Here is a 15242-nt window from a genome sequence, read left to right as displayed (position 1 = left end):
ACTCCCATGATCCCTAGCTAACAGGACCAGTGGTCAGGGATGATGGGAATTGTAGTCCGAAACATCTGGAGAGCCGAAGGTTGCCTATGCCTGCCCTAGGCAGACCAATAAACAGAGGGAGGAGGAGCTAGGGGCAGCAAAAACAGAGTCAGTTAGAGTGGAGCGGGAGATAAGAGCGGTTGTTCGAAGGAGGTGGGTGGTGGGTGGTCGTTGATTGTGAGGGTTGGTGGTGAGATAGAGTGGTGAGCGTAGGATTAGGACAGGGTTGTAACCAATATCTTAAGTTGTTGAAGTTTTTAAATAAACACTTATTTTGTTTAAAATCGCACCCTGACTGTGACAGTGTTTACCAGGGAGGGGATCCTGGTTGGTGGCAGCGAAGCGCCGTGGTGGCACAGGGATCAATAGTCCGTTAAACGACCGGGGACCCTGTGTGATCGCCACACCCAACTTTCAAGGTCACAATTACAAATGAAGATTGTGACATGCCTCCAGCTCTGATGCTTTCCTATGTTCATTTATGTGCAACCCCCTTGAATACAGTGGCATCTACTTTTGAGTAAACACACATAGAGTTGGACAACAAACATTTTCTATACCCTTTGTAAATCACACACCAGTTTCTCTGTAGAAGGAGGAAAAATGAGTGGATGCTAGCTATATATATTACCTTCAGTGTTGACGGCAGTATTCTCTAAATACCTATTGCTGAGAAACACAAGTAGGGAGAGAGAACTATAATGCTCAGCTCCTGCTTGCAGGCTTATTTTTATTTATTTATTTAGAGCATTTGTATCCCACTCTTCAACCAAAAAGGTTCCCAGAATGGCTTACATAGAATCAAAACAGTCACATAGGTGTTTGGTTCACCACTGTGTGAACAGGATGCCGGACTTAGATGACTGTTTCGTCTGGTCCAGCTTTGCTTTTCCTAGCTTCTTAAGTAGGACACGGCACATGGGTAGCTTTCTATATCTTGAATTTACACATTTCACTTAATCCAAGGCCATTCACTTACTCCAAGTCAAATTCTACCATACTGAATGCGTCTTAGTATTGCAGCTTTCTAGTAACTGCATACTAGCCCTACAATTTTTCCACGTAGTCCACTTTAACACACACAACCTTCACCTTGTCTCAGCTACTGTATGTACTTTTTGGGTTTTTTTTTTACTAGAACACAAAGGTAATTTATGAACACTGAGGTTAGAATGAATTCCAGCAATGTCCTGCCTTTTCCTGCACAACCTTCGGGACCCCTGTCTTCCTTTACATCTAGTTATCTTACAGTGCCAAACTGCATATTTCTGAAAGGAGAGCCAAGTTGTTTAGAGAAAGCTTAAGTCAAAAGAGGATGACCAAATTAATTTCAAATCTAGATAAATTAAATTGGCTTTTCTTACACCTAGCCAGAAACAGCTCTTTAAATTGGGTCTGCACTCTAGACCCAACCTAATTAGCTGCTCATAGTCAACCACTATTTTCCTCTACTAGGCATGTGATTTCCCCCAAGGAAAATAACTTGATGCACAGGGAATTTTATCAATTTACGTGAGAACAATGGAAGTAGTAGGTATAAGGTGTGGGCCCACCCTACTGGTAACAGCAGTTAAGAGACAAAGGAGATTGGTTTCAGATTTCTGTTTGAGGCATGGTGGGCATATGGAAAGCCACAGAGAAGCATTTGGAATAAAATAGAAGTCTGCACAGAAATCCTATCTTTTTCCAGGCTTGCAGCACACCAAGCTTTCCATTCAACTGGAATTGTGAACATAAGTTAAATAATGCTGGCAATCCATATAGAGTCGTATCACAGCATGGGGAACATTTACAGCCTAGCAGGCTGGCTCCTCAACCACCACGCCCACCCATAGGCCACTTTGACTGATGGGCAGGGTTGCCTGATCTCATTACTGTTGGTTCAAGGAAAAATAAATTCCTGAACACCAAGATCAAAGTTTGAGGCAAGTACTCTTTAGTGACAGAATCTCAGCAGAGGCTTAAAATGACAAAATATGCAGCAATGTGAAGTGTGGAAATATAGACTGTTAGACCTTTAAAATATGCCCTTTAAAATTCCTTGCAGAATCCCCCTTTTCCCCTAGCATAGAAAAAGACTACACATTTGGTGAGTTAAAAATGGTTTCCTTACAAACTCTCCAAAGATCAGGTTCATGTGTTTACCCATTTAGCATTTAGAAAAAGTTGCACAGACAGAAAAATTTGATTTGGTTACAGCAGTGAAAGTTCCTGAGTTGTTGGTCTAGGACTCTAGGAACTCAACAGTGGCTTGTAAGCGCCATTACAGTCTGAGCTGCAGCAACCAATAGATTTGGTAGCTTTACCAAAATAATAGCACATACCAATAACTACCGGTACATTTAGAAAGGGGCAAGATTAGATGCAGATGCACAAAGCATTTTTTTTAAAAACAAGACAGATTGCACTCTGCTCCGCTCCTCTTTTCTTTCTGCTCAGGGTGGCCCTGTCCTCTTGCCTGCACATCAGAGCTGGAGTGTCACACAGGGCTGGGCCACAGCGGTGGCAGCCTTTCCTCCTCTTTACCTGCTCTCCAGCAGTTCCTATGAGCTGCCCAAGGGAGGAGACCAGCAGCAGTAGCCATTGAGAGGCCATGGAGAAGCAACAAGATGCTCCCTTGCATTCACCACTGTCCCCACCACAGTCACTCAGGACAAATGCCAGCAGCAGCACTGGTGACATTCCAGGATCAAATCTGAAACCAGGATGGCTTTTGTAATTCTGGGACTGTCCCTGGGAAAAAGGGACATTTGGAGGTTATATGATGGGCAATTGAAAAGCCTCTGTTCTTATTTCTTATGGCTCTATCTTTGCACTAGGCAGGATCCCTTCAAAACAGATAACTGTCCTTTAGGACGTGAGATGCATGTCCACTCTGCCACACATGGAGCTCCTTATCTGGACCAGGGTGTATAATTTCCCAAGTGTGCTGTTTCTGGAAATGCTAGCTAAAATGGATTCCATTTTCTTAAAAAACACAAAACCTCTGGAAACTAGCATTAAAAAGCTAATATGGCCACATGATGGCAGCATGGTATAAGGATAGCTCTTTATCACTGCTTCTAACATGGCCACTCAATCAGCAGAGGGAGAAATATAGGCTACAATCCACCCATCAATTTCCAGTGGGCCAGCACAGTGCAGAGTGATGCGTTAAAGTGGGCGTAATTTGCTGACTGATATTACTTCTGTCAGCAATTGAGCTGCAGCATATTGAATGATGATGATTATGATGAACAGTAGAATGAGTGCACAAATAGGTACCGGTAGATAAGAACTGCAAACAAGTACATTTGTATATTATTATTACTATTATTAATTAAATTTGTATACCACCCTTCATCCGTAGATCTCAGAGAGGTTCACAACATAAAAACACAAGATTAAAAAACACACTATAGCCGATGGCAGATGGAACCAACTGATTCTGTTTGGTTTATTGACATTCGATGGGCAATTGGTCCAACTCTACTTAAAGCAGCTTTCTATGTTCCTCTCTTTTCCTCTGAAGGATCATAGAACTATAGAATTGTAGATTTGGAAGGGACCACGAGGGTCATCTAGTCCAACCCCTGCAATGCAGGGATCTTTTGACCAATGTGGAGCTCAAGCCCACAACCCTAACATTAGGAGTCTCATGCTCTACTGACTGAGCTATCTCAGCAAAAACAGTTTCTTTTTACATGTACAGTAATAAAATTATTAGGAACATGGTTTTTTGCTCCATTTTCTTAGCAGCAAGATCCTTATTGCTAACAAGAAACTCAGAATTAGATAGGAAACCTATATGCTGAGAAATGACCTGAAAACATAGGGGTCAAAAATGCTTTTTTAAAAATGTTCATAGCTGATGGGGTCACATATTGGCCACTCAAATAAGAGAGAAGCTGAGAAGCTTAACATGAACTTTTTTGTTTTTAAAATATGAGTTGTTGAGAAGCTCCCTAAAGGAAAAGTCACCATTCCCCTCTTTCTGTTCAGATGGGATTGCTGGCTTACCCCCCACATCACTATATTTTGTTGAAAGCTGCATCTGTTGAATTTCTGTCCACCATGCAACCAAAACATGGAAGCCTTGCTGGGGAGGAAAAAGCAATGAACCCATACAAAAGGAAAACGGTTCCCTCCTTTTTTTTTTTTTTTTTTGCTTCCACAAGCAGTGCATATTTTTCTTTTTCTTGCTGCCCATAAATCAGAGGTAGAAGCCACACCGAGCACCTGCCCGCTGACGGGAAGATCTGGGCTTGAGCGCAAACTCTGAATGGGATCTGGAGGAGGGGAATGAAGCAGGCTGTTCTTCGCTGGAGTAAAAAACTGGCTAGCAAGAAGCATGCGAGAGGAAGCAGGGGCATGAAAGCGGCTATAATGCAGAGGAAAGCGACAAGAAGGAGCCAGGCAGGTCCTGAGGAGATCTGGGAGGCTCCTCTTCCCCAGAGGATTAAGAAAGCCTCTCTTTCCGAGTGGAGCAAATGGGAGGTGAGTTACCAGGGATGGGGAATTGGGGCTGTGGTTCACTTTCCGGGTCATCTTTCTGCTCAAAGGCAGAAAGGATAGCGATGATTATTATTTGTCGCAGGTGGCAGGGGCAGTATCGAGGTATGCATAAGTGGGACCTGCAACAAATTTTTGCAGCATGGACTGCTCCTGTTCAGGATTCCTTCCCCCCCCCCCCCGGCCAGCCAGCTATGCCCTGTTCCAGGACACTCCATTCCATTTCACCCCCCCAACCCTGTTTTCTCTCCCCCTTCCCACCCCAGCAGTCTATATTCCATGCCAAATGAATATAGTCTTCTTTGGACTGCTTTTGGTTTTTCTTCCCTCTCCCTTTTAAGGGTTTATATTTGTAAATATTTTTTCGAACATCTGCAAATCTCGGGGTTCCCCTGATCCTGTTTCCTCCTCTCCCTTATGAAGGAATGTTGCCATTTTGGCTGCATAAGGACTCACATGGTGAATGAGTTTACTGTCAGTACACTGGATGAGAACAACAGACACGCTGTATTCCTGCCAGTACGCTGCTATTACGCTATGAATTTTAGATAGTAAAGCAACACGGGGCAGGGATCTGTCTTGTTCTGCTGTAAGTTTCCAGCGCAATGACCGCAGCAGTAGTAATAATGCAACCAACAACAGCAGTAAAGATGGTGGTGATGACACCAGCCACCGTGTAGCTGAAAAACTCTGGAGCCCAAGCCTTTCTTGTTCATAGAAATATAGCAAGCTGCCTTATGCTGACTGTTGGTCCATCTAAACTGCCTAGGCAATTTGATGCCACCCAGATGTTTTGGTCTACAACTGCCATCAACCCGAGTCAGTATGGCCAATGGGCAGGGATAATGGGAGTTGTAGTCCATATTTGGAGGGGGACCATGTTGGCTACACTAAATGGCAGAGGCTCTCCAGAATCTTGGACAGGAGGTTTCCCCAGCCCGTACCTGCATATGCCAGGAACTGAACCTTGCAAAGCCTGTGCTCTGCAACTGAGCTATTGTCCTTCCTCTTCAACGGAATGGTTTTTTTTTTTTGCCATCTTGCTCCAGACCACAGGAAATGCTATGCCCGTGAGACCAATGCAAGGCTAATTCCACAGAATATTTCCCCACTAACCCATAACAGGAGACAAATGCTGGATTACATGATCCAATACTCTTAAATTGGTTTAAGGCAGATTCCCATCTCCTCAACTTTCTCATTGCTGATAAATATCTCTGTTTTCCTGTTTCCTGCTTCTTATTATTTTTCAAATGCTGTAAATAGAATCTGCCTCCTGACAACAAAGATAACAAAAAGAAAAATAGCTCTCATTAAGCTACATCCAGAATGAACACATTTTAAGGCATCAAGCACTTTGAGGCAGGAAATCAACAGGTAGAGGAGAAACAATCATTGCATATCAAGGCTGCAAGGGTCCTATTTTCTAAAGCCTCATTCAAAGTGGTACCCACCTTTTGCTTTGGACAGGGTGATCCATTACCCTTTGTAACAGCTTGTCATTGAAAACATCTGTGTGCCCTATGATAAAAGCACATTTGTCATGCTTAAAGGACTTAGATGGGCTTTATCTAAGAAGGAGCTGTCTAACAGCAATTTGAGTCCATTGTGAAAGGCAGAGATTTCTTAGGTTTGATACTATTTGCTTTGCATAAATTGTCAGCCACGGCCTGCAAATATGCTGATAAGCTGGCCAATCAGTGACCTAGACAAAAGAAGTCTGTGCTGCTCATTCATTAATCACATAGAAGTGGGGAATTGCAATAACCCAACTAAAGAGATGTCCGTCCATCCAGGCGTATTAGAAAACCGTTTATTAAGAACGAAAACCATTTATTAAGAACTAAAAAGTCCACAATAACTAGTGTTCTAGCCGTAGCTAGACTTAAGATTTAGCAGTATGTCCTAAATTGCTTTCTTAAAATGAACTCCATTGTCCTAAATGATCGCATATGGGATGCAACAAGTAGTGGTTCTGGATAAAGATCACAATCCCATTGGCACCCAAAGAAGCAGCCAGCCATTGCAGAATCATAGAACTGTACGGTTGGAAGGGACCATGAAGGGTCATCTAGTCCAACCCACTGCAATACAAGAATCGTTTTGCACAACCCTGAGATTAAGAGTCTCATGCTCTCCTGACTGAGCTCTCCCGCAGAAGGTCTTTAGAATACCACGGAGATTCACATTCATATACAATACAGTGAATCATACCATTTTGTTTCCAGGCTCAATTCAAAGTGCCACTCTTAACCTTCAAAGCCCGAAATGGCTGGGGACTAAGGGAGTTATTAAAGGACTGCCTTCTGCATGGAGCTGTCCAAAATTTAACCATCTGTTTCAAAGGCCCTTTTCTGAGTGCCCTTCTAGGTGGAATTAGGTGGGTAGTAACTGCTCATTGAGAGTGCCTGTTATCCCGTGTGTGGACTGTTTTGTTAGTAGTTTCAGGTGTCAGAGTTTGTGAGTGTCAGGCACTCATAATTTCTAGATTTAGTAAGTGTTAGAATGTAATCAATGCCTGAAGAGTTAAATTGGAAAGCACACTCTTAATAGCCATACTCAGCTTCCCATGTCCAGCCTGATAATGGCCAAGTCATTAAACAAACAAAGACAGGGTGATGACCCATCAGGAAAGCCATCAAGAACACTCTCTGCTGGATGTGGAGGGGTAGGGGTTGAGCTCAGGGTTAACTAGAAAAACAAAGGCCAGCAGTGGAGCTTCAGGTTAGCAGCTTTTGCTTGATGTGAGCTGGAGGAAAATTGTTTCAGTTTGTTAAAGTCGGTAAGCTGGTGAGAGGGCCAGAGCCACATTTTGGAGCATGTTTGATTTCTGTTTGTTTCTGAGGCTGCAGCAACAGAAGAGGCAGAACCCTCTTAGAGTGTAATGCTGGGAGCCCGTCCATCATAGGCTCAGGTTGTATATAAGTGTAAATAAATCATATATCATAAAGACATCACCATCTCCGCTGTGCCTCATTCCCAAAGGGAACACAAACCCTGGACCCCTGGAATCTCGCAACACTCAGAGATTGGGGTGGCATGTAACAGTATGCTTTTAAAGAAGAAAAAAGGGGAGGAAACGGGCTCCACACACCCCATACTTTTAAAGCACGTTGCTTCCCCCAAGGAATGCTGGGAACTGTAGCTTGCACCTCACAAACTTATAATTTCTAGCACCTGTTACAAGTTACAGTTTCCAGGATTTTAGGCGGGGGTTGGGGGGGTTAAAATGTATGATGTGTGTACACAACCAGGATAGAAGAAAGAGTGAAAGGAGAATGACTGTGAGACAGAGGGAGGAGGAGAAACATTTCTACGGTAACAAGCCTGGGGATTAGTGGGCTTTGGTCTAAAAAGACTACTAGCAAACCTCTCAGTCCTTTCTTCTTTCTTTACAGCTGGCGGCTATCATTGGTTCCATCTTTCTTCTGCTTTACATCATGCTGTGCTACGAGAACTTCCATTTCCATGTGGCTCATATGTACGCTCATCTAGGGTACCCCAGTGCCCAGCACATTGTGGGACAGAGATACCTAAAAGGTAATACTTAACTTTGGCTGCTGCCATCAGATGACTTCTGTGCCCAATTAGCAACCTTTGAATTTGTGAAAAGGACATTTGTGCAGGATCCTGCCCTGTTCACACAGATCTAGGCTACCCATGAGTGAACGTGAACTTATTTTTTGCACCAAATAGAGAACAAGAATGTTGGAAAACATTAGATAAAATAATCTGGGCTTCTTGATTAGATGGAAGATCTCTTCATGTACATGGACCCTTCCACATATTAGGCTGAATGTGTGGGCTTGCGGCAGCTGTTGCACAGCAGGATCACAAGTGCATCCTGGTTCCCCCTCTGTATTTTCAGCTACTGTGATAGCTGCCTTCAATATTTTGGATAATAGGAGTAGGCTTTTCACCTAACAAGCCTGTATTTTGGGGTTGTCAACTGATCAGCAGAAGGTGGTCTGGCTTGTTGCTTTAACAGTAACTTGCGAAAATAAGCCATGCCAAGCCAAGTTTTTCAAAGCATGGAGATGTTCAGTATCACCACCGTCTGCTAAGGTCTGTAAACCAAGCTGCCCTTAACAACGTGGGAGTAAGGACCAGTAAAAAAAAAGTTGGCAACCATACTGATTGTGACTTTGCCTCATTGCTAGGAGCTGGTGTGGAAAAGAATGAAGAGAAAGCTATGCAGTGGTTCAGGTGAGAAGCGGGTAATGATTTGTTCTATTGTTGGCATTGGTCTGTTTCAGGAGACAATGGAGGAGTGAACCTTTGGGGGGTGAAGTCAAACTGTTGGAAGTTTGCAGTGCCTGCTGTGGTTATTTATTAAAAATAAATACCTGTAAATCCATAGCTGTCCAGAGCTCCATGGCCAATGGGAGGAACAGCAAAGTAACAATTTCCGGGTATTTTGATTTCTAAAACTCCCCTGTTTATGAAAAGGCATAGTGAGGGATCTGAGGGCTCAGTTCCAACAACGAACAGCCATCTCCATTGGGATGGCCAAAAGCAAAGGGCTCCTGAGCATTTAACAGTTCTTTGTAGATACTGTAATGTGGGCAAGTGCATCTTGTGAAGAAGAAGTAAGAATTAAACGGCTGTACCTGCCGATATTGCAATTAGGTCATTTTAGCCTCTGGGTCTGGGATAGCTATCCATGGGATAGCTCAGCTGGTAGAGAATGAGATCCTTAATCTCAGGGTCATGGGTTCAAGCCTCACCTTGAGCAAAGGATTCCTGCATTGTAGTGGGTTGAACTAGATTACCCTTGTGGTCATTCTAACTCTACAATCCTATGATTCTATGAAATAGTCGTAAGAGGGTTCCCCTCACATACATTTTGATGTGTCAAGCCAGTCCTGCTGCATTTGGAGGTCCTCCTGCTCAATCCGCTACATGGGGCCCTGGACATCTGCCCCAAAGCCCTGCCTTGATGGTACCACTAACACCTGCTGAATTTAAGAACATAAGAAGAGCTCAGCTGGATCAGGCCAAAGGCCCATTTTGCTTCACACTCTGGTCTAACAGTAGCCAACCAGATGCCCTTGGAAAACCTGCAAGCTGAAGCTGAGTGCAATAGCACTTTCCGCACCTGCGACTCCCAGAATCTGGCATTCAAAGGCATATGGGAGGTAGAACATAGCCAACATGTCTAGTTGCCACGGATAGTAGCTAAATTCCTTTGTCCTTGATTGCCCTTCCTCTGCTAAATCCCGCAGCCAGGCATGCTCAACCTATCTCTTCAACATGCTTCCTAAATGCTTCCATTAAGCACCTTGATATGAAGAAGTAATCGATGAGAATAATTTATTCTAGCTGTAGTAATTGAGCTTATAGCCATCTGGAGAGCGGTTTGAAGGTCCCACGCCAGCAGGAAGTCCAGATGGGACTGGTTTTTTTTGTTTTTTTTTAGGGTGGCCAGTTATGCATTGCCAAAACAGATTTGTATAGCCAAAAAGAAGAGGACAAAGGAGGGTGTCAGTTTGCCCATGGTAATTTATAAGTGTAGATGCAAATTTAGAAATAATTTGCCATTATTTAAATAAAAATACAATACATCTCATTATAGTGCAGAAGACACTAGGTGACCTGTGTGCCTGCTCAGTCTGTTGACCATGCACTCCTGACTGTGGATGGGCAACTTCAAGGCTTCTGCTCTCCTCTTTTATGGTTCCTTAACTGTAAACCAGACTTGGACTGGACAGTCCTCAAATTGAGGATGCCTTCAAATAAAGGGCTGTTCTCTATCAGGCCTTCAAAATGGAGGTCTAGTCTCTGTAAAATAGGACACATGGTCATCGTAAGATTTCTTTGGACTTATACTGCCTGCACTTAATTCACCTCATATTCTGGTGTGGGATCTTTGGGCCTATGGATGCGTAACACATCATATTTCCAGTTACAGAAATTTCAGAAATAGACTGGAAAGAGAAGTGGCTGAATTACAACTAATCACCAAACTTAAAACCACGGAGAAACCTGGTCTGAACAAAGACATTGGATTCTTATCTCATTATACATAACTAAGCTATCTTTAGCCATCTCACCACTTGCCTTTCCCTGCAAGACTAATTACAGCCATTAAGAGTCGTCAACAGGTTTTCCACACCTATCAGCTGATCAACCATTCCCACCACCCTTCTGAGCAATACCCCTCCCCACTCCCTCACTATATTTAAGGATCTGGTGACTTCTGTTTCAGTGTATCTGAAGAAGTGTGCATGCACACGAAAGCTCATACCAGGAACAAACTCAGTTGGTCTCTAAGGTGCTACTGGAAAGAATTTTCGATTTTGTTTTAACACATCATATGTTTAAGGCCCCCACCCCACCCCAAGAATTCTGGGACCTATAGTTGGTTAAGGGTGTGTCGATTGTAGAGGGGTAAACTACAGTTCCCAGAATTCTCCCCCAATCTCCCTCACAAGTTGGTGTCTCTGGTGTGGCAGTAAAGGTGTTTCAAGCATGCCCCCATTTCATCAGCGAAATGTTGGAAGTTGCCACATTCTGCAAGTTTGTCTGACCTGGTCACCATGTTGACTCTAATTTGGAGCCTCTTTCCTTCATCTTCTCTCTTTCAGACAAGCAGCAGAGCAAGGCCACCCACACTCCTCTTTCAACCTGGCCGTGGGGAAACTGAAGAACATGACAACTATCCTTGAAGAAGGGTATGTTTCATTTCTTTCTGCTCCGAGGGCAATAGTCAATCAGAGTTCTCCCTTCTCCATGAACGTGCTCTTGACTAACCCTCCTTGTCTTTCCCTGACTAGAAAGTTTCCTTAAATTCTGATAGCGCTTCTTCTCTGTCTGGATACAGGACAGAATGGGGGCGTGAGTATGCATAGCCTATAGCACAATGATTACAATTCATCCACTTTTGCCTCAGGCCCTGTCCACTGCCAGCATATGTTCCCCAGAAAACTAGCCAGATGAGAATGCCGCCCTTGAGCTGAACAAGGTTCCTCGTCTCTCTTTGAAGTGCTGTTCAGTCCAAGTGTGACTTAAAGATAAAGAACCCTAGGAAGGGAGAGCAGGGCTGGATCTAGACACATCACAGAAGCGTTTCAATTAAACACGTTGTAAATTTAAAGTAGGGTTGCCCTATGTCCTCTTTTTTCCAGTACGCGTCCTCTTTTTCATGATGAGTTGTCACAGAGATCCATAAGTAAAAGCAGAAGTCGGCAAGGGTGTCCTCTTTTTTGCTCTTCAAAATATGGCAACCTTAATGGGGAAACCCGGTAGGGAAAGCCGGGATTCCATAGCGCCATCTGGTGTCACAGTGTTATATTGCATATACAACGCTTTTTCTTTACCAATCTAGCCGAGTCCCAGGAGGGGGCTTCAAGTTGCCCATCAACAAGTAGCTCCCCACAGCAGACTAAGCAGGCATGCACCTGCTGTTACTTGGTCACAGTCTTGCTCCTCACTGGTGAGGTGTATTATTATTTTTGCTTACATTCTGTTAGTTATGTCTTAATTTGCATTGTATACAATAGCATGTGCAAATGTTATGCAAATCTGCACCAGTCTTTACCTTATTTTTTTGGCAATGCATTGGACACACCAATGGGCATCACTGCAAACGTATAGATAATGAAGAAGCGACGCAAGCACAAAACTGCCCATTCCCACACTGTTCCTATTTCTCCCCTCTGATTGCCTGTTTATCTGATAATGATTGCATATCTTCCAGGGATGTAGAAAAGCTTCTGAATGTAGCTGCTGGTCATGGACTCCAAGAGGCCCAAAATCTCCTGGATAACATCCGAAACAGGCATTTACCCTGAGAGACCAGGGCTATTGAACAACATGGTTTCTGAGTATATTTGTGTGTTTTGGTTCTGCTTGTATTTCTGGTGCTTGGTTTTGGAAACACTGCTGCTTCCTTATATGTGGAGTTAATTGGCATGATTTACCGTATGGTGCAGGAAGAAATACCCTATTCATGACAACACGATGTACCAGACAGCATGGTTTAGGATTTAAGGCCATCACTGGAGCAGTAGAATTTATTTATGCATTGTAATAGTTGGCTGTGACAGAAATGAACATGGTGCATCTTTACCATGCAATCTATAATGGAAATTACCTTCATTTAGCATTCACTGTGGCTTAACAGCTGCACTTTTCACAATGCAAGTAGCTGGGGGAACTAATTACATTGAACAGAAGCTGCCTCCACATCCATGATACCCTCATTTTCAGGCTACCAGGGGAATAATTATATTGAGCAGAAGGCACAGTTCCTAGGCCTAGATATATATGATTTTTGTGGGTAATAAAGTCTTGTTTCATGAGAAATTTCAGTCTGTGCTCTCATATATTTGTCATGACTGCTCGGTAAAAAATATTTACCACGCAACATGCGGCATTTTACAACCATGATCTGGAAGGTTGTTGCTGCAGTCAAATTTGGGGTTTACAAGAGCACCTGGGAATAGGAACATGATCACAAGGCACATGACAGAGACCAGTTATGAAGAGTTGCCATTTTACAGCAGCTTTTAATCAAAACTATAAGAATTTAAGTGATGTAAGTCTGGCTCTTGGAGCCTTTTGTCATTTCCTTTCACTTGTCATATCCTTTCACGTCCTTTCTAGTGTTATTCTAGAACAGTGATTCCCTATTAGCTAATTACTGTGCACCCCATGTTTTTTCAAAAGCCAAGCCATGGACCCCCTACTTTTGAAAATGTTGATATCTTGGTGGTAGTTTTTGTTATGTGAATGGTGCCACCATACTCTCCAACATGTCCCAGAGCAAAACCAGCTGTGCGTCTTCCAGGCTGCGCTCCTGTGCAATTTTGGGCACCGTGCTCTCATGTGAGATGTGTGTCTGTCCACCATATCACACATTTGGGGGAGCTGTGGTCTTGTGCAACAGCATGGACCCCCAAAAGAGGATGTCTTGGACAGTTGACGGGTATGTGCCATGGACACCCTGTTTGGGGCTGCGAGGTATTGGAGGATATGATAAAGAGATAGTTGAAAAATAGACACTCTGCTGCTGTACTGTGGCCCTTACCCTTAAGGCAGGGGTCAGCAACCTTTTTCAGTCGTGGGCCGGTCCACCGTCCCTCAGACCATGTGGTGGGCCGGACTATATTTTGAGAGGGGGAAATGAACGAATTCCTATGCCTCACAAATAACCCAGAGATGCATTTTAAATAAAAGGACACATTCTACTCATGTAAAAACATGCTGAATCCTGGACTGTCCACGGGCCGGATTGAGAAGGCAATTGGGCCACATCTGGCCCACTGGCCTTAGGTTGCCTACCCCTGCCTTAAGCTTGTTGCTGATCTTATCATCATCAATTGAATGTGTATACCGCCCTATACCCGCAGGTCTCAGGGTGGTTCACAACATAAAACCACAATATAAAAACATCCAGCCATGTTAGTCCATTCAGGGTGGAACTCCACCCCCCCAAGCAACAGTCACCTTACTTCCTTACACAAAAGCTTGACAACTATTTTTCAACCCTTTCCTTGGTCCTCCTAATAAAAGGATTCCTCTTTTGCTGCTTTTGATTTTAAGGCGGTGACTTTTAGTTTAAGGATGCAACATTGCATGTAGTGAACACTAGGAGTCCCCAGAGCACCGTCTGAAGTTTTCGCACGGACACAGTTCTTAGTGTAGGTCACAGCAGTATAGACTATATAATGCAGTGCTTCTCAAATGGTGGGCCTTGGGCCCCTTTTTAGGTGGTTGCTGGAGCCCCAAGCTGCCCAGTGCCTCCTCACTTGCCTGCCCCACCTTTATTTTCATTTAATACTTGATATAACATTTTTATTCTGCTTTTCCAATAACAAACGTTGAGCTCAAATTGGCTCACAATAATCATAAAAGCACCAAAGGACAACAAACATTACAACGACTATACTATCAAACACAAGAACATGCAAATAAAGCAAACAACAATGAATTCATCAGTTTAATAAGATCATAGTCATTCGAAATATCAGACAATATCAAAAATCGTTCATCAAAATGATCACTACAATTCATGATGATTAATACCCTGGAGCCAAGGGACTCCTTGCTGAGTAAAGGTGGTTGGGAGACAGAGAAATACGGCGAGGGTTGGGTTGTGGAGAGGACGAACTCCCTCCTCTGAGCAGAACGGCTGGAGGAGGTGGTGAAGGAAATCAGAAAGTGAGATAAAAGCTAATAGGTATTGGGTAATAATGTTTTTTACAACAAACAAGCAAACGGGGGATAGAAAGGAAGGGCATAAGAGCAGAAAAGCATTGCAGTAGGAAGAAGTGAATGTAAAAGGACCAAAGAGAAGTTGCGAAAGAAACTGGAGTGCTGGAGGGATAAGGGTTGAGTGTGAAGGGAGACTGGAAGAAGAAATTATAGGAGATGGGATAAAAAACAACAACAACAAACAGCAACTTTGAGAGGCATATGGAAATGGGAAGGGAAAAATATAAGAGTTCTAGAGCCTCTGGGTCAACTCATTCTGCATAAAATGAAAGCGCTGGGTCACTACAATTCCAGAGCCTTTGCCTGCACTTAGCTGACGGAAAGGGAGAACTATGAAACTCCTTGCCACAGGGAAAATGTGGGAAAGAATTTGGTCATTTCCTTAGATGGTTTAGATACAGTACCAGTAGAAAATGCTGCTAATGACTGACATGCTACACTCTGCCTCCATCTGCCACCATCTGTCCCTGCACAACCATGTTGTGACTGATGGA

At 43.5% G+C, this 15242-nt stretch overlaps 1 protein-coding gene across 1 annotated transcript; it reads left to right on the top strand.

The window, feature by feature from the left end:
- Nucleotides 1-7791: 7791 nt before the first annotated feature.
- LOC117053466 (sel1-repeat-containing protein YbeT-like) lies at nt 7792-12837 on the top strand. Its single transcript, XM_033161197.1, has 4 exons — nt 7792-8070; nt 8691-8736; nt 11118-11204; nt 12230-12837. Exons 1-4 carry the CDS (start codon nt 7971-7973, stop codon nt 12321-12323), a joined length of 327 nt encoding a protein of 108 aa, XP_033017088.1. The 5' UTR covers nt 7792-7970; the 3' UTR covers nt 12324-12837.
- The last annotated feature ends 2405 nt before the right edge of the window (nt 12838-15242 follow it).

The sequence above is a fragment of the Lacerta agilis genome, chromosome 9, assembly GCF_009819535.1.
Source record: "Lacerta agilis isolate rLacAgi1 chromosome 9, rLacAgi1.pri, whole genome shotgun sequence".
NCBI lineage: Eukaryota > Metazoa > Chordata > Lepidosauria > Squamata > Lacertidae > Lacerta > Lacerta agilis.
Note: the sequence above shows the minus strand (reverse complement) of the source record. Positions and strands in the feature narration are given on the sequence as shown.